This window comes from Aethalodelphis obliquidens, unplaced genomic scaffold, assembly GCF_003676395.1.
Source record: "Aethalodelphis obliquidens isolate GAN/ISIS:26980383/991018 unplaced genomic scaffold, ASM367639v1 scaffold62, whole genome shotgun sequence".
Lineage (NCBI taxonomy): Eukaryota > Metazoa > Chordata > Mammalia > Artiodactyla > Delphinidae > Aethalodelphis > Aethalodelphis obliquidens.
This window is the reverse complement of record NW_020838006.1, coordinates 4,133,642-4,154,524: the sequence shown is the minus strand read 5'-3', so window position 1 is coordinate 4,154,524 and position 20,883 is coordinate 4,133,642. Positions and strand designations below refer to the sequence as shown.

Genomic DNA, 20,883 nt, shown 5'->3' with positions numbered 1-20,883 from the left:
CATGATTTTATGACGTAGGCTGGTACATTAATTTGACATACCTTCAGAAAGAATTTGACTTATTTCTAGGGACTAGTAGAGTCAGGATTAGAAATTAACTCAGAATCCAGAAGCAGACTGAAACTTATCTGGTTGACTGTTTAAAATCAGGAGATAGAGTATATGTACACAAGGGAGGGTAAACCTGCACTGTTAATACTGGAAGCTTTGAATTTTATACATTTTGGGTCTATTCATCCATCAAGAGAAGGATGTTTGAAAGTGGATTTATCAGAACCTGAAGCAGCAAAATTAAGATACTGTTAAAAAAAAAATCAAAATTTGTACTGCTATTCACATTTTAGAACCTTTGACTATTATTTTCATACAGTTTGTAAAGAAACCACAATATTTGAACAACTAGGATAAATGCAACATGTACAAAATTTGAAAAAGAATTATCTTTTGCAATAACCTAGAGACAAGATTCATATCCTACAGGTGATGACACCTACCTGTATAAGTCAAATAGATGACACTAAGGAACACAGCACCTGCAGCTAGTGATACACCCAAAAAGAACAGGGTCTGGAACTCTTGTTTTGTTAATCGGTCTCTCAGATACTGCAAGAAAGCATAAGCTTGCAGCAATGCAAAGACACCTAATTAAAGAAAAGGTTCATATAAGTAATCAACAAAGCATTTTTACCAAGGACATTTACAAACGTTAATTTGGAAGACCTTCTTAGAATACCTTGTACCATTCATATATCAGAGACTAGTCATTTGATCTGACATTTCCTTTGTCAAATGACAGTTAACCAATTAATACACCCAAAAAATTGTGTTACATATTTTTTTCAAAATGATCAGACTCCCCATACATGGACCAGGCAAGAAAAATCTCATTTCAGTAACTGAAGCCTATTCAGCACATTAAATTCCACCCTTTGTCCCATATTTTAGCAACATGTTTTCTAGGAAAAAAAATTTAAAAAATAAAGAAACATCATTAAAAAAATAATTATCAGATTTACTGAAGGATACAACTGACCTGGATCAGAAGAATCCTGATATATGGTTACTGTTTATAGTTGGGTGGGGAATGGAGATGGTTCAAGATTCTTACTGAGAATCTGATGATAAAAGCTATGGAACATCATCTCAGAAAGTTAAATATACTGATAAATGCTACAAACAAAATAACTACCCACAGACTTCCTATGGATCATGCACCTTGTGTGGAGAATCTCTGATAAAGTTTTATTCACAGATCTCCCACTGTATCTTGTTATTTGTGACTGAGATTAATGATGGCAAAATGCTCTGCTTTAGGGAGAGAAATTATATGACCTTATAATCAATATGAAAGCCATTAATTCCAGTTAGTAGATATGGATAAAATATTTTAGTGAGATGTATGGAACATAAAAATGAAATGTTCCATCTAAATTTGGTAAAATGAAAACTCAGTGATACAGTAACTCAGTGTACAGATACACTATTTAATTTATACAAAGCAAATGTTATTTAGTGTTTGCAAAAAAGGATGTTTTGCTTTTTCAAAAGTCACAGCTGGCAAGATAAGCACTTTTAGGCGTACAGTATCAGAAAGTCTCGATAAACTCTATGATATTCATATTTTATAGTGGTGATGTTTTAGAACCAATACGATGAAAATTAAAAACAACTACAAAACCCCAAAAGAACCCTTCATTCCACTGAAGATCGGCCAGTCATACCTTCACAGATTCCTTAGAAGAAACAAAATAAATATTTTTCATACCTGCAGCTGCCATGTGTTCACTTGTTCTGATTGGCTGGAATCCCACAAAGGGTATCTGCATGGATAATATTAAGCCCACAATATAGAAAGTGCTATATGCTATAAAGACAAAATAGGAAACAAGGATAATTTACTACTACCAATAAGTACTTCAAACATAAATATATACACAACTCATATATTTTTAGCAAAGTTTTAACTGAACTTATTTTAAGAATAGAATACTGAAGTGACTATTGTATTTGATACATATTTGATGGTTAATCATACATTATAAATCGTGAAATTCTTTCTGCCATTTTAAAAAATACTATTTTAAGGAGACTGGTGCTGTTTTACTCTCCTGAAAATGGAATCAAGTTTTTTTTCAATCTATCATTAATAATCAATGACATAACCCAAGAAGCTATGTAATATATAAGTAAACACCATTCCTATTGGCATTAACCCATAAATAAAGTATGCATGACCAAATGAATACTTATCATATTACGAATAGCTGCTATTGTCTCAAAAGCTTTTAAGTATTCACACCCTATTTATAGTCTCCTAACACTTTTGTACAGTACTTAACCAGTTTAAAAAAAAATCTTATGTCTATCCACTAAGTTTTATGTGATTAAAGAACAAAAGAACTAAGTACACAGAAGTCAAGCCATAAAACAGACTAGTTACTGAATTTATTAGGATCTAATAAAGGAAACTTATTTGCTCTTGGCACTGAATATACTATATATTATTCTCGGCTTATATCAACCTAAGTGTATAGGTAAATTGGGGAGGGGCTACAATTTGTATAACAGACTTATTTTTGCATTTAGGTGTTCACAGGTCACTACCAGACAAGCTGATTACAGTGAAAGTATTTGGAATCACTGTAATTAAAAATTATTTAGAAATGGAGTTAAAACTCATGTAAAATAGTTAATGTGAAGATTATTCCATTTATAAAGCTTACTCACATACTTTATGAAGTACAGTCAATATTTAGTTGTTGGCAAATAAAATACTCTATTAGAAAAAAAAACTGCAAGAGAACTGTTATAGCAGGCATATCTGTATGCTACACATTGTACAGCACAGCATATGCTTCTCTTCACTCAACTCAGCTGAGAAAGAATGCTTATTTGCTTTTAAAAGAAATCCATTTATAGAAGGTAAATTATGTGTTAATGGTTCAAATGTTAAGTTGCCTTCCAAGCTGTCTGATGAGAGATGACTACAGTGTTAGAAAAAGGATAAGAAGCTTAAGTAAATGTAATAGGAAGGACCAACGTATAAAGTTTCTGATGACCTCAAGCTAATAGAGAACCAGTTGTCTAGAGGACACTGCAGAAGTAACACATCCAACAATGTACTTTCCGGACATATTAATGTTGGAATACAATTTCCCTCAATAAGACAGCTGAACACAAATGCAATAAAAGTTAAGTAAATATAAATAAGAATTTCTATGTCACATATATTTGAACTGCCAACCAATTTGGTTGATGGGTTATCTAATAACAGTATGTTTCTTTAACAAATCAATCTGTGTAGACACCCAGACGAAGAGTCACAGAGGCAGAATTAGAAAAAAAATGGGAAAAAGGTCATTGTGTGACCTTGAACAACTACTTAAAACAAAAGTTTGTCTCCTCGCGACAGAATGAGGAGTTTAGACAAGATTTGTAGATCCCTCCCCTCTTCTGCCCCAATAATAATAAGCTAAGATTCTATGATCAACAGGTCTTTTAGACACCTAGAGCTGAGAAATTAAACCCTGGAGAAATACTGAACACACAAAGGCACAATTAGAGGGGCTTCCCTGGTGGCACAGTGGTTAAGAATCCGCCTGCCAATGCAGGGGACACAGGTTCGAGCCCTGGTCCAGGAAGATCCCACATGCCGCGGAGCAACTAAGCACGTGCGCCGCAACTACCGAGCCTGTGCTCTAGAGTCCGTGAGCCACAACTACTGAAGCCCACACGCCTAGAGCCCATGATCCGTAACAAGAGAAGCCACCGCAATGAGAAGCCCACACACTGCAACGAAGAGTAGCCCCCGCTCGCCGCAACTAAAGAAAGCCCGCGCACAGCAACAAAGACCCAACGCAGCCAAAAATAAATAAATAAATAAAATTAAATTAAAAAAAAGAAGTAGGTACACTAGAGTTCAAGTTAATAAAAAGATGAAGATGAGTTCAAGAAAAAGAAGTTCAATCTCGGCAAACATAAAAAAGGCCAGGTGGGACTTTAATTTGTAAACATTACTTTGTAAATATAGGTTAATGTCAAATAAATCTGAACTAACAGAAACAGACAAGTTCTCAACAATATTTTACCTATAAACATTCCTCTATCCAAATTAACCTCATTTATACCTACTTACATGCACCAATGATACAAAGCTGATAAATGTGCTATATGCAATAATCCAAAGATAACCATTTCCTTTTCAGAGAATTGGATTCATGTCTTCCCTATTTTTATCTTTTTTGGGTCACTGATACTGAGATGTTTACATAGGGGGATATATGTTCTACTTCACAGCACTCTTTAACACACCAATATTTCCATTGTTAAAGAAATGACAGGCCCCAAATGGAGTCACCTGGGCTAAAATCAAAACTTAATTCATAACCTTAATTGCAGTCACAACCTTCCCCAGGAATGCAATCCTAACTGGTCAATGTGGAATTTTCTGGTCAGCACCAATGAGGTAATTCTTTCTAAACCCCCCGCACCAAAGAAAGATGAGGTAATCTGACACATAGACCCTTCCCTCCCCAAAAGGTAGGTTACCTAAGCCTCAAAGGCATTTCTGTTTGTGAATTTCCTTGTCTTGCCTATAAAAATCTTTCCCTTTCTGAGGCTCTTTGGAGCTCCTTTCTACTTGGCTAGATGTGATGCCACTCAACTTATGAATCATTCATAAAGCCAATTAAATACTTAAAATTTACTCAGTTGAATTTTGTTTTTCTAACACTATTAAATTCAGGACTGCCTGCCAAGTAAAATAAAATGTCACAAGCTCATCTTGCTTTTTTTAATACTGCCCTTCTTCTTGAACCTGTAAAATTAGATATACATCTCCATACCTCAGTTTAAATCCCATTTACAAACCCATGTTTTAAAACAAAGAAAAAAAGAATTAGATATACTTGAGTATTAAGAAATAGTGAAGTAACTTTCAATTCTTAAAAATAAACACAATCTCCACTGCAAAATGAAAACAAGTTTTTCTCCAGTCTTTATACCACAGCATCAAACAGTGTGTTTAAAAATTATCTCTTTAATTAATTCATTCAAATATTAAGTTTATGTCTATCATGGTCAAGACTTTCTAAAAATACAAAATCTTATTAAGATCAAACCTATCGTCTAAGAGTTAGATATGTAATTAGGAAAATCAGAGATGTACACAAATAACCACAATACAATGAAGCAAGTACATGTGACATTAGTGGAAAAACCCCTGGCTCTATAAAAATTTAGAGGGAGAGAGCTCCTCTTCTTGACATGGGCATTGAAGAGGCAGTTGACAACACCCGTACCATTCTCTAATGTTCTCAAAAGACCTCAACAATACAAACACATGGCAATCATTCTCCACCAATTCTTCCTCCAGATTCTTTATGAAATTTGACCAAACTACTATCTACATCTATCACAACCTTCTATCCATCCATCTTAACCTACTTTTCTTACCCTTTAAAGCAGATGAATAAAGCTTTCCATCAAAGTAGTAAGCTCTAAGAAAATGCACAAGACCAATAATGTAGTAAATCATTTATTACATCACGACAATGTTTATCACACTGCCATCCTGTGGAAGTACAGTTACTGGCCTTCGCTACAGCAGACCATACTTCCAAAGTGTCAGAATTCCCCCCAAATTACCATTAGGAAGATATATACAAGGTCTGTTATTCTGTTTGGTTATTTTTAACCAAAGAAAATCTCTTGGGTTTGGGACAAATAGTAATCTTCTGAAACAGAACCTAAACATCTTTTCACTCTTAAAGTACTTTATGTTTTTGGGGACTTCCCTGGTGGCGTAGAGGTTAAGAATCCGCCTGCCAATGCAGGGGTCATGGGTTCGAACCCTGGTCCAGAAAGATCCCACATGCTGCAGAACAACTAAGCCCGTGTGCCACAACTACTGAGCCTGTGCTCTAGAGCCTGCCAGCCACAACTACTGAGCCCGTGTGCCACAACTACTGAAGACAGCACACCTAGAGCCCGTGCTCCACAACAAGAGAAGCCACTGCAATGAGAAACCCACACACCGCAAGAGTAGCCCGCTCGACGCAACTACAGAAAGCCTGTGCACAGCAACAAAGACCCAACGCAACCAAAAATTAAAAAAAATTTTTTTTAAAGTACTTTATTTTTTTTTTAATCCAAGGGTATGGGGTGGGACCAGACTGATATAGAGAAGAAACAAACCACTGTCCTTGACTTAAGGTGTACAAATGAATTGTTCTATTAAATAAAAGGCACTGAAAGACCTGATTCGAGTTCCAAAAGAATGTCAAGTTTTCAAGAAGCTCCTGCTGTTCCCCAAACTAACCTTTAAGTACCTTCTTAAACAACTTACGTTGACAGTACCCTTCATGCTTTTAAAGTACTGCTATACTTCCTTTTACTTAAATAAAGTTAGAAAAGGTTTTGTGAATATTATATTCCTGTTAACTTTGATCCACCATTAAATCACCTTACCATTTCTGAGTTGCTTTATCTCCTGGGTGATAATGAAAGGGCTAGCAAAATATTCCTTTGCCACCCCCTGTCTCTCTCAACCAAAACAGTACTAACCAAAAGAAACATAGTGAGGAAATACTTTAAAATTCAACCAATTTTGCTTTATTATTAACAAATATGATTAAAGGCTTGTAAGACTGTTGAAGCTTTTGACTAATAAAGATACTTTATTACGGCTTGATTACTTGACTACTGTGAATGCTGGTAAATAAGCAGGGTGAAAAATGCTAAGAAACTTGTATGAAATTAAAGCTCACAAGATTCCCCCCCAACACCCCCCAAAAACTAAAAATAAAAAAAACCCTCCACGGATTCTTCTCGACCAGCAGAGAGAAATCCAGTGACTAACTTAACAGATATACATAATGAGAAAAATAATTTTTCTTTTTCCAGGATGCTGTTCATTGCAAACTATGTAGAGAATGAGTCTTGTAAACTATTATTTTATAAGCTCTATTTGTAAAAGCAGCAAGAAGTGACTTGTTCAAAACACCTGAGTGGAGAGACACACAACTTTTAAAAATAGCAAATATACTTAATACTGATACCTAAAATGAAATCAAGGATAGTACAGCAGAAAAAAAACAAATAAATATAATTTGAAAGTATAAGATGATGTTCCTTGGTAACTTCCAGAGCTAAATAGAAACAAGGAGGGCGGGGTGGAGAATTTGAACACCATGAAATTATCTAAGAGTTTGCTAATCTAACTTCATACACATCCATAACATCCCTAACCCATTTTATTTTTCTTCCCTCTGAAAAGCTCTTCTAATATTCTTATATTCTCAAGAGCCAACCAAAGCAATGTTAACTGTATGCTTTTCTAAAGTGACCAGAGAAATCCTATTCATCAAATACAAGGTCTTTTCTCAACTCTCATCCTACTTGATCTTAGTGCTAACACTTAAGAGGACTTGGTCACTGTTCATGCTTTAAACTTTTATGTAGAAAATACTCCCATTTGACCTCCTTAACAATGTATTTATCTGGCTACTTCTAACTCTTCCTTTAGTTCTTCCTCTTCCTGATTCAGGGGCATTTCACAAAAGTCTATCCCTCAATCTTCTCCCTAACTCTGTTCTCCTGATCATTACATTCTCAGGACCCCAATTTTTGAAATTAAACAAAGAAACTCTTAGTTCTTCCCCATAAGCATTTAACTTAAAATGTTTTTCCTTGTATAGTTCCAAAACAAAAAGCCAAGAGTTATTGTTTAATCTGTCATCTTCTTTTCTGGATTCCAATGATTGTTTACAGTGTTTTCAGGGTAAAGAGATTTATCATAGGTTGATATATTTCCCCAGTAAGGTATTTATTTACATGGCAGGCACACAGTTACAGTGATTTTTTTGCATTACGGGCTATGGAGCCAAAATATCTAAGTTCAGGCTTCAGCTCCATTACTAGCTACATGATTTTGAGCAAATTATGTCTTCTCTTGTTTCCTCATCTGTAAAATGAGGATAGTAATAGTACCTATCCTCACAGTGTGGTTATGAAGGCTAAGTGAGTTAAATACATGTGAAGAATTTAGGACAGTTTGTGCTTATATAAGAATAACTTGATACATACAGATGTACTATTTCAGTGGTGATTATTATGAAGTATGCTGAAATGGCTATAAATATAATTAATATACTCTTTTAAAAATTGATATAATTTGTACTAACAAAAAAAACCTTATCCTTTTAAAATGTACCATCGAGTGGTTTTTATTATATTCACAAAGCTGTGTAACTATCACCACTGTCTAATTCCAGAACATTTCCTCACCCCCAAAAGAAACCCCATACCCATTAGCAGTCACTCCTCTACTACCCAAACCCCTGGCAACCACTAAATCAACTTCCTGTCTCTAATCTGCTTGCTGTCTTTATGGATTTGCCAGCACTGGACACTTCATACGAAAAGAATCCTACAGCATATGGCCTTTTGTGTCTGGCTTATTTTACTTAGCACAATGTTTTCAAGGCTCATGATGTAGCATGTTATCAGTACTTTATTCCTTTTCATTGCCAAATAATATCCCATTGCATGGATATACCACACTTTATCCATTCATCAGTTGATGGACATTGGTTTGTCTTCACTTTTTGGCTATCATGAATAATTAATGCTGCTATAAATGTTACAGTACAAGTTTTCGTGTAAATATATATTTTTTCTTTTCTTTTAGCTGTGGCCCACTGGCTTAGTTGCTCCGTGGCACATGGGATTGAACCCGTGTCCCCTGCATCGGCAGGCAAATTCTTAACCACTGGGTCACCAGGGAAGTCCCAGAGTCACAGTCTCCCTTTTAATATACCTTAAGCCCAAAGAATCCATGGAAAATTGTTACAGAAAATAAGACAATAAAATATTGTAAGGACTATAACGGAAGCATATAGTACACAGTTCATATAGACACATCCTAAGCAGTTACAAAGTAAATATATATTTTCAATTCTCTTAGGTATATACCTAGGAGTGGAATTGTGGGTCATATGGTAACTCTATGATTAAATTTTTGAGAAATTGCCAAACTACTATGTTTTTTAATCAAGTAAATAAGATTTATATCTTTTTGTTACTGTTTTCCAACATTATAATAATGGAATTATATTATTTTATTAAGACACTGGTTTCAGATCATAACTTCTCTGTGATTAGTTCAACCCATAAAAGTTCTGTCTCTCTCATAGAAAATGAGCTCTAAGATTTGAGACATCATCTATTATTAAGCATCTTATTCAAAAGATATGTTTTAAAACCTGTAGAGCAAATTAAAATCGTGCAGAGAAAATACGCAGTCTCTACTATGGTCCGAATGTTTGTTTCTCCCCAGAATTCAATGTTGAAAACCTAATGCCCAAGGAAATGGTATTAGGAGGTAGCCTTTGGGAGGTGATTAGGTAATGAGGGCTCCAAGGGAGCAGTACCCTTTTAAAAGAGGCCCCAGAGAGCTTGCTCATTCCTTCTACCAGGTGGGGACAAAGAAGGTACCAGCTGTGGAACAGGAAAACAGCACTTACAAGAATGTGAACATTCTGGTTCCCTGATTTTGGATTTTTTAGCATCCAAAGCTGAGAAATAAATTTCTATTGTTTATAAACTACTCAGTCTCTGGTATTTTGTTATAGCAGCTCGAATGGACTAAGACAGTCTGTTGTATATTATACAGAAAGAGCTTTCAAAAGTTTATTAAACTGTTAAGGATCCTTATCTCTTACAGTAAGCTGAATTTGAATAATATGTATATGTGAATGATAGAAATGCCCATTCCCCCGAATTAACAAAAAAGGTTGACAAATATTAAATCTAGACTAATTTCAACAAAAACTCATTAAGGGAAAGTTGGTAACAACATACTTAGTAAAAATGCCTGACCCTCCTTAATACAAAAAGCAAAATAACTCTAAAATTATTTTTACCTCCTCATGAATAATACTAACCTAACAGAAATGTCTGTTCAATGAAAAGAACGTATATGAAACACCTCTTAGAAGTTGACAGCTATCAGAAGTCAAATCACTTACCTATGTAGACTCTTTTGCTGTATCTCTGCATTAGTAACAACACAAAAACATGCAGTGGAATAAGGTTGATAATAAACACATAACCACCCCAAGCAGAGACCTATGAGTAAAGAAATGCTAAGTTAAATAATTTATATATTTGCTTTTTAAAATAGATTAAGTTTTGTGATGACATGTCATGACAATCTAAACATATAATAAGCAAATATAAACACTAGGATTTTTAGCAATTTTGAGATGCTTAAAAATGGATTTGTAACCTACAAATAACCTATTTTTCTTTATTTTTATTGGTAAGTAAAACAACACAATACCATAAATCCAATACACTTTTATATATTCACTGGAGAAATGGTCAAATTAAATTAAACTTATAAGAACACTGAGAACAATATAATTTGTGAATTGGCAATAAAAAGACTGTCATGGAGATAGACTTTTAGAATATAGATCATCAATTTTTTAAAGAAAAAAAACCCTTTTACTCCCTCCATTTTTGATGATAAATACATTGCAAGAAACTTCACTAAGAATAAGAACAATGGATGTTAGCATTAGTCAACAACTAAAAGGAATACTCAGATGATCTGGATGTGCTTTGTGATCCTCAAGACAAAAGGTGCTACCTTGGGTATAAATTTCTTCCTACCAATGGATACAAATCAAGATCCCAGTTTAATGTTTAGCCTGTAGCACAAAATTAGAATAATTCTATTTACCAGACAATTGAGTATGTTATGTTCTGGTCTAAATCAATAAAGGTTCTAAAGATAATGTTTATTCCAAACCAATAGAATTTATTAAGTACATTCAGTAATAGACAATAAGGTCTGTCAAGATCAAAGTTCTTGCATGTTCTCTAATAATTAAAAGCTTAAAAGAACGATTTGTACCAACAGTCATCTTAGGAGACTATATGTTAACATACATGTTCTAACAATGCTGCCCTTGTGTAAAACGTAGAAGAACAATTTATAAGAAACGGTCTTCAGTTTACAGTTCATATAAGAACACCGGTTTACTGCTTCAGTCATATGCTATTTTTCACCAAAGACAACATTACTTCGGTTGAGTTCCAGTTCTAACTGAAGGACTTCTGGTTATTTCCAAAATTTCAGTCTAAACTTGAAAGAGAATGGGTTTGCTATTATTGAGTACAACTGCACAGAATGTGCCCTAACCTTTAACCACTTTAAAAGGGGCATGGATAATATGGAAGTACAAATTCCATGACATTTGTTTAAGAAACAAAAAAAGTTACTTAAGATTATCATTAATTTTCAGCATAAGGCTACTATATAGGCTGTGGTGTGGGAAAGAAAGGCAGGAGATTAAAGAGGTAATACTGAACCCCAATTTTAAGTAATCTGTTGAAAAAAATTATGTTAAGTAGTTTACAGGTTAACCTAGAGAATGTGATCATTATTTAGGAAAAGTTGTACATTCGAAAGAAAAGTTTTTGTTTCACTTGCTGCAAGTATTACGTTTGAGAGGTTGAGTATTAACCCTCCCCACTAAAGTAAAAGTCCATACCAGGCCCTGAAGGTGGGAGTAGGGAAGAGAGTGGTAGTAAGGAAAGAGAATACATTAAACAAAAGATCTTAAAGACTGCAGGAGAAACCAAGTGGGGAAGTAGCCCTGGCTGAGAAGGGAATGATGAAGAGTCACTGATCCAGCTGCCAAAGACTTGTTTGCCCTCATGTAGTTTCAAACATGAAATCTTACCATATAGAAATATGACAAGCAGCAGCACATCGTCCAAAAAACTGACCCAGTTTTTACAGATTTTACCTAAAAAACAAACAAGCAACTGATATAATAAAGTTTATAAATGTTCCTGCTGAATGAAAAAAGGTTAAATGTTTAGTAAACTTGTATTACAAAAAGCAAAGATTAGTTTTAAGAAAGAGTAATGAGGTTATACAGATACTTGGATCCACTTAATATATATTACATTTATAACACTGGACAGTAGTCAGACATTTTAGGAATAGCTTTGGTTTTTTTTTTTATTATATAGTTTTTAGTAAAAAGAATCATCTTAAAAGGAACAACTTCTATTTTTCCATTTGTAATAGTTTCTATCGTAAGATGATTAATATCAACAAACTAAGATTTTTAACTTATTTTTAACTAAAGAATAAATTTGTTCAGTAAGTCTACATTTTTACATGGTAGGTCTGCTTAGACATAACACCTTAATCTGTAGTTTTTCTTCATCTGAATGTGATCATCTATATCTCAATTATGAGCATCCATTTTTGAAAACTTATCATTACCTAGAAATTTTCAGATACCACAATCATATCTTCAATAAATTTATATTCTTAAAATTTCTAGAAGGCCTAATGATATGTCAGTAAAATTCTCAATTACTCTGAACTGGAAAGACAACGTGCAATAAATGAAGGTTCAAAAAGTTGAGAAATCTCTATTGTCTTAAAAAAACTAATCAAAGAGTTTACATGCTCATTTGAAAAATCAAAATATATTAGCACCTTCAGAAAACAGAATTTAAAATTCTAGAAACACAAGCTCTAAATACTTATGCCAAGAGCAAAGGGTCATCTTTAAGATGAACTGAGTAAGAAATGATAGATGTAAGTCCTATTATAGGTAATTCTGTATTAAACATTATAGGTAATTCTGTATTAAAAGAGTTATCTCCATGTTCAAATTTAACAGTATGCTTTCTATAGAGCTTATTTCAAGGAATTCTTTACTTTCAAAATGGGCTTCTATTTCTGTTAGTACATTAAAACAAACTACAAGTGACATCCAATCTTTGGGGAAATTGTAAAACAAACAAACAAACAAAAAAGGAAGGGAGGGAGAGAGAAAGAAAAGAAAACACTCTTAGTTTTACAGCACTTAGAGCTGTAAAAGACTTCTAACAGACTATGAAACACTGCTTTGAATTCAATGTTACAGTGCACATGTGGGACAAAATACACTCCAATCTCCTCCCCCAAACCATGCCAACTTTGAAAAAGTTTACCTTTGAACAGGGTCAAATAACAAGGTGGGTCCTATTCTAAGATGTGAATAGGGGAGGGAGTATATTAAAATATTGAAAAATTTTAAAGTGAGAAAATTACAACCCTGGAATTTGTGTTATAACTTTATTCATAAACTAAAAGCCACTGAATTGTATACTTTAAAAGGGTAAATTTTATGGTATGCAAATATTATTTCTCAAAAAAAGTCTGTGCAGTGCAGCTAAAACAGTGCTTAGAGGGAAACTTCTACCTTTAAGTGCTTATATTAGAAGAGATGGTCTCAAATGACTAATTTATAATCTAGAAAAATTAAAGCCAAAACTGAGAAATAAAATAATGAAAAGAGATAACCATGTTCATGCATCAGAAGACTTCATATTGTTAAGATAAGAATTCTCCCCAAACTATGTATAGATTTAATGTACTCCCAATAAAAGTAGAAATCCCAACTCATTGGGGTAGATGTTGATAAGCCAATTTAAAATTTATATGAAGCAAAGGACTAGGAACAGCCAAAATAATTATGAAAAGAGGAACAAAGTTAAATCACTCACGCTACCTGATTTCAAGACAACATGGTGATAGATATATAGAGATCTCAATAAAACAGAAGAATCCCAAAATAGACTGACGTGTATACAGTCAACCTATTCTGACAAGGCTATCAAGATGAGTAATTCAGTGGAGAAAGGAGAGTCTTTTCAACAATGATGTTCGAATGACAGGATATCAATATCCTCCCCAAAGAGAACCTCAGCCCTTTTCCTGCACCACAGACCATAATCAACTTGAAACAGATAATAGATCTTAATGTAAAACCTAAAACTATTGAGTTTCTAGAAGTAAAAACATGAGAAAATGTTTGTAACTTTGGGGTAGGCTAAGATTTCTTAGATGACACACCAAAAGCAAGATCCATAAAAGAGAAAATGGTAAAGTAGACTTGATCAAAACTAAAAATTTCTACTTAGAAAGATGTTAAAAAAATAAAGACAAGCCACATACTGGGAGAAAATGTTTGCAAAACATACATCTATCTGATAAAGGACTTATTTCCAGAATATATAAAGAACTCTTACAACTCAGTAATAAAAAGCCGAACAGCCCAACCAAAACATAGGCAAAAGATATGAACAGACATTTCACCAAAGAAGAAAAGGAATGGGAAATAAGTACATGAAAAGATAATATTAGTCATTGGGGAAAAGTAAGTTAAAACCATGAGATACCACCACAAAACTGTTAAATATGAACAAACTATGTGCTGGTGATGCAAACAAAATAAATGCAACTCTTCATACTCTGATGAAGGGAATGCAAAATGATAGTCATTTGCAAAAACCATTTGGCAGCTTTTAATAAAATTAAACATGTAGTTATTTTACAAACCAGCAATCCCACACCTAGGCATTTATTCAAGAGAAATGCTAGTTTATGTCCATATGAAGAACTGTATGCAAATATTTATAGCCTCTTTATTCATAATTACCAAAAGCTGGAAAACAAAATAAATTACAGCACATCCATACAACAGAATACTACTCAGCAATAAAATGTTACAAACTACTAAAACATGCAACAACATAGATGACTCTCAGAAGTATTATGCTACATGAAGTAAGTCAGACACAAAAGGCTACCCCATACTATCTGCTTCTATAACATGGCATTCTGGAAAAGAAACTCCCAGAGTCATACAGACAGAAATCAGATCTGTGGTTGCAAGTAATACGGGTTAAGGAGAGGACTGATTACAAAGGCACAGGAGGAAACTTAAAAAAAAAAAAAAAAAACCCACAACTATAGGAGGCAATATGGTAGTAAGTATTGTTCTAAGTACTATTCTATCTGCATTACCTCTGTTTTTGGTGACAGTAACAATAGAAGTAATAACAAACATGTACTCATCACTTTCTGTGTTCCTACAATGTTCTATACCTTTACATGCATTAACTTATTTAAACCATATGAGGTAGGTACTATTATTACTTCCATTTTATAGTTGATGAAATAGATATTCGGGAGGTTTAAACAACCCTGAGTGATAGAACTGGAATTCAAACAAACAGGAAGAAGATCCAAGAAAAACAAAACAGTGAAACAAACTAATATTTGAAACTATAATCAAAGACAACTTTCCAGAAATAAAAATGATCAATATACATGTTGAAAGGGGTCACCATTACCAGAAGGGTCAACTTTGGGACATATCCTAGGAAATTCATTAGACTTCAATGCTATAGAGAAAAAACTAATTATTACTTCAGGATAAAAAGATCATGTTTGTTATGAAACACATAAAATTAGGTTCTTGACAATAACAAGCAAAATGATGATGGTACAACAATTCCAAGAAATTCAAGTAAAGAACAAATGACCCAGATCTTTCCATCTAGCCAAACCCTCATAAATGACACTATAAAAAACAGATTTAAACATGCGAGGACTTCAGGAATATGATACTCATGGGCCTTCCCTGAGGAGTCCAATTAGAGGAATACCTTCATCCAACTGAGAGATATCATGTATAAAAAATGTATAAATAACATTAATATACAAAATACTATGCACTAGTATATAGTATAAAATATATTACATACTTAATAACATGTATTACATGTTAATATATAACAAAAGCCATATATGAAAAACCCATAGCAAACATATTCAGTGGTGAAAGACTGAAGTTTTTCCTCTATGATCAGGAACAAGACAAGGATGCCTACTTTCACCACCTCTATTCAACATAGTACTTGAAGTTCTAGCCGGAGCAATTAAGCAAGAAAAACAAATATAAGGCATCCAAATTGGAAAGGAAGACGTAACATCACCCCTGTTCACAGATATGATATCATAGGGAGAAAGCACTAGATTCCACATACACAAAAAACTGTTAGAGCTAATAAATGAACTCAGCAAAATAGCAAGATAGAAAGTCAACACACAAAAATCAGTTGCATTTCTATACTCTAACAATGAACAATGCAAAAAGGAAATTACAAAAAAATTTCCAATAGCATCAAAAAGAATAAAATACACGTCAACTAATGAAGTAAAAGACTTGTATGATGAAAACTATAAAACATTGTTTAAAGAAAACATAAACAAATGGAAACGTCTCATGGTCATTCATGGATGGGAGGATGACAATACTACCCAAATTGATCTACAGAGTCAATGCAATCCATATCAAAATCCAATGATTTTTTTTTTCTTTGCAGAAGTAAAAAACCCACCCTAAAATTCATATGGAATCTCAAGGGACCCCTAATAGCCAAAAGAATCCCGAAAAGAACAACAAAGACAGAGGACAAACACTTCTTGATTTTAAAACTTACTACAAAGCTAAAGTAATCGAACAGTGTGGTGCTGGCATAAAGACATACATATAATACACACAGGCCAATGGAACAAAATAAAGAACCCAGAAATAAACCTTTGCATATATGGTCAAATGATTTTCAATAAGGGTGCCAAGTCCTCTCAATGGGGAAAGGACAGTCCCTTCAGCAAACAGTGCTGGGGAAACTAGATATCAATGTGCAAAATAATGAATTTGGACCCTTACCTAACAGCATATACAAAAACTAACTCAAATACACCTAAATGTTAGACCTAAAACTATAAAACTCTTAGAAGAAAACACAGGGCAAAAGCTTCATGCCATTAGATTTGGCAATGATCTCTTGGATATGACACCAAAGGCACAGCAATAAAAGAAAAAATAGACAAACTGGACTTCATGAAAAATTAAAAATTTTGTGACTCAAAGACAATATTAACAGAGTGAAAAAGGCAATCCATAGAATGAGAGAAAACATTTGAAAATATGTAACTTATAAAGGATTACTATTGAGAGTATATTGAGAACTCCTAAAACTCATCAACCGAAAACCAAAAAATCCAATTCAAAACTAGGCAAGGGACTTGAGTAAACATTTCTCCAAAGATATACAAATGGCCATTAACCACATGAAAAGATGCTCAACCTCACTGATCACTAGAGAAATGCAAATCAAAACTACAATGAGCTATCACCTCAAACCTGTTAAGACGGCTTACTATCCAAAACAAACAAACAAACAAACAAGTGTTGATGTGGATGTGAAGAAATTAGAACCCTTGTGTACTGCTAATAAGAATGTAAAATAGTACAGCTGCTACAGAAAACAATATGGTGGTTCCTCAAAAAATTGAAAATAGAATTACCACATGATCTGGCAATTTCACTTCTGGATATATACCCCAAAGAATTGAAAGCAAGGTCTTTAAGAGATATCTGTATACCTATGTTCATAGCAACATACTCATAATAGCTAAAGCATGGAAGCAACCAAAGTGTCCATCAACGAATGGGTAAACAAAAGGTGGTATATAAATACAATGGAACATTATTCCAGCCTTAATAAAGGAAGGAAATTCTGACATATGCCACAGCATGGATGAACCTTGAGGACATTAAGTGAAATCATCCAGTCACAAAAAGACAAAAACTGTATGATCCCACTTACATGAAATACTTAGAGCTGTCAAAATCATAGAGACAGAAAGTAGAATGGTGGTTGTCAGGGGCTGGGGAAAGTTAAAATGGGGGGTTATTGTTTAATAGATATAGTTTCAAGTTTTACAAGATGAAAAACTATGGCGATGGATGGTGGTGGTGATTGCACAACATTATGATCTATTTAACAACACTGGACTCTACACTCACAAATAGTTAAGATGGTAATTTTTATGTTACATGTATTTTATCACAATTAAAAAAACACACAAAAAAACAAAAGCAACAACCATGAGATACCACTTCATACCAACAGGCAAGTAAAACAAAAAAACTAGGAAAAAAAACAAGTATTGGCGAGGATTAGGAGAAATTAAAACCCTCGTACATTGCCAGTGGAAATGTAAAACTGGGAAACCACTGTGGGAAACAGTCTGGCAGTTCCCCAGAAAGTTAATCACAAAGTTATCACGTCAACCAATAATTCCACTCTTAGGTATATATGGAAGAGAAATGAAAATATATGTCCACATAAAAACTTGTACACAAATGTCATTAACAGCACTATTCATAATAGTCAATGTCATCAACTAATGGTGAATTTAAAAAATGTGGTATTGGGTTTCCCTGGTGGCGCAGTGGTTGGGAGTCCATCTGCCGATGCAGGGGACACGGGTTCGTGCCCCGGTCTGGGAAGGTCCCACATGCCGCGGAGCGGCTGGGCTCGTGCACCATGGCCGCTGGGCCTGCGTGTCCGGAGCCTGTGCTCCACCAACGGGAGAGGCCACAACAGTGAGAGGCCCGCGTACCGCAAAAAAATAAAATAAAATAAAAAATAAAAAATGTGGTATTATCCATACAATGGATTATTCAGCCATAAAAAGGAAGTACTGATACATGTCAAAAATATGAATGATTATGCTAAGGGAATGAAGCCATACATAAAAGGTCACTTTTTTTAATGCGGGTTTTATTTACATGAAATATCCAGAATAGGTAAGTCTTTAAACAGAAATTAAATTAATGGAGGAAAGGCATAATTGGGAGGTACAAGGTTTCTTTAGGAGGTGATAAAATGTTCTGTAGGTACACAGTGGATACTAAAAACCACTGAACTGTATGCTTTAAAATGGTTGAAATAGTGAATTTATGTTACATGAATTTTGTCTCAATTTCTTACAGTGAAATTTTAAAAAATGTTGAAAGGTAATTAACATGCCAGTTAAGGCACTCCTGCAATGATTCAGACTCATGCTATGTTAAAAGAATATAAAAAAACTATATATAAACAATACCAGTTTTGCATTTCATAAAAGCATACAAAATTTAAAAAATATGACAAAATGCAAATGTAGTAACACCTGGGTGATGGCTTCTTTACATTAGTTTTCTATGTTTCTAAATTTCCAACATACAGAATATATTATTAAAAAATTTATTATAAAATGTTTCAAACATATATTTGCTTTGGATGATTTTATTTAAAAAAAAATTTTTTTTTTTACTGACATAGTTGAATCTCCCTTCATACTTTCTTCCTCAATATCACCCACCCATACTCAGGAGTAACCACTATCAAAGCTGGTATATATATGGATAAATGCCATATTTTTATACTTTCATTACAAACAGGTATAAACAAACAGTACACAATATGGTCTGTACTATTTTAAATTACTGTATGTATTCTACCTTATTTTTCCATTTGGCATTATACTGTCAAGCTCCATCCATTCATATGTATTGTCAAGATATATACTTAATATGTAATTTAAATACTAAGTACTAGTTAAAAGACCTCAAAAGGATATTCCAAATTTTAAGGGTTTTTCTCAGTTGTTTTTAAACATTTTTTGGTGAATACAACAGCATCAGCAGCATCCGGCTGCTTGTCATCATCTTCATCAGCATGGGTGCTTTTCTTTCTTCTCTCTTAAACTCAAGATCAAGCAACTGTCTATGTTGATTGACTGCAACAATTCTCCTCTGAAATTCCTTGCCAAAGCAAAGATATCCACAAGCTAAAGAGCTTTAAAAGATGTAAAATACAAAAGAGAAAAATGCTACCATTTTGCTACCATTCACCTAGCTACCTAAAAATATATGAGTATTCATATATTTTGGATCAATAAAAATTTGGAGCAATTTCCAACACTGAAATAGTATGAACATAGGCTAAAATAATAAAGAAGAAAACAATTAAATATATGCAAGGTTTAAATTGAAGCTAGTACTAAGGAGCATCCTTTTCCTTGCAGGAAAAACATTAAGTTTAGATAGCTTAGCAATAAATAGACTTCTGGTTTCTGGTTCTACATGTAAGGAGCTTGGACGTCACCACTCAGTCCTAACAAGTAAAAAGCTGAACAGACTGAAAAATCAACAACTCTTCCTGGATCTGTGAGTGAGGGAAAGACACAGGACAAACTGCTGCTCGCAACAATGGAGAGACACACATGCAGGAATCAATACTGCAAATAACTGGGGGCAGGGAGGTGGGTAGGAAAACGTAAGTCTCAGTGTGGAGACTTAAAAACTCCAGGATGGACTAAGTCATATGGTGGTCCCCACAATTATGCTGGACTTGCCTTGAAGATCTTAATCGGGTTCTCACAATAAATATATGGAAAAACAAAATCCCTTTGTTGCTTCTGGCACAGGGAGCGGAACAGAAACCATTTTGAAAAATGCAAAGTCATTCTGTTCTTAACAAGGCCTGTCCTCAGAAGAAACTATTAGCCAGAGCCTGACCTGCTGGGGTGTTATCAGAGCCTAACTGACCTGGGGAAGGGAAATACATAACTCCAGTCAGCTCTAGCCATCCTTTCCCACCTAAGCGGGGAGAGAGAAAAAAGAAACATTTGTAAAGTTCACAGTCCAACTTACTAAAAGACTTAGACCTAATCATAGGACTATACCTTACCTCCTGATTACTAAAGGCTTATTCACAGCAATTCCTTTTACCAAGTGTATCATGTCTGGCTATGAAGACAATATTGCAGGGCATACCAAAAGGCAAAAAACCACAATTTAAAGAAACAGAGGAAGTATCAGAACCAGATATGGCAAGGATTCTGAAAGTATCAGACCAGGAATTTAAAACTATGATTAATATGCTAGGAGTTCCAATGGATAAAGGAGATAGCATGCAAGAATAAATGGGAAATGCAAGCAGAGAGCTGGAAATCCTAAGAACCAAAAACAAAACAAAACAAAAAACAAAACCAAAAAAAGAGGCTACAGGTGAAATGAAGGATGCCTATGCTGAGTTTATGAACAGACTGGCCATGGCTGAGGAAATCATCTCTGAATTAGAGGCTATATCAATAGAAACCTCCAAAACTGAAAAGAATGA

At 34.1% G+C, this 20,883-nt stretch overlaps 1 protein-coding gene across 1 annotated transcript in view; it reads right to left on the bottom strand.

Annotated features, from left to right (window-relative positions):
* The window catches only part of STT3B (STT3 oligosaccharyltransferase complex catalytic subunit B), a 98,101-nt gene that overhangs the window by 17,758 nt on the left and 59,460 nt on the right, over positions 1-20,883 (bottom strand). Inside the window, exons 4-7 of the mRNA XM_027088348.1 lie at positions 11,754-11,819; positions 10,029-10,128; positions 1,766-1,864; positions 495-641 (exon numbers count right to left, since the gene is read on the bottom strand). Coding sequence (XP_026944149.1) covers positions 495-641; positions 1,766-1,864; positions 10,029-10,128; positions 11,754-11,819 — 412 coding nt within the window. The remainder of the gene's footprint in view (positions 1-494; positions 642-1,765; positions 1,865-10,028; positions 10,129-11,753; positions 11,820-20,883) is intronic.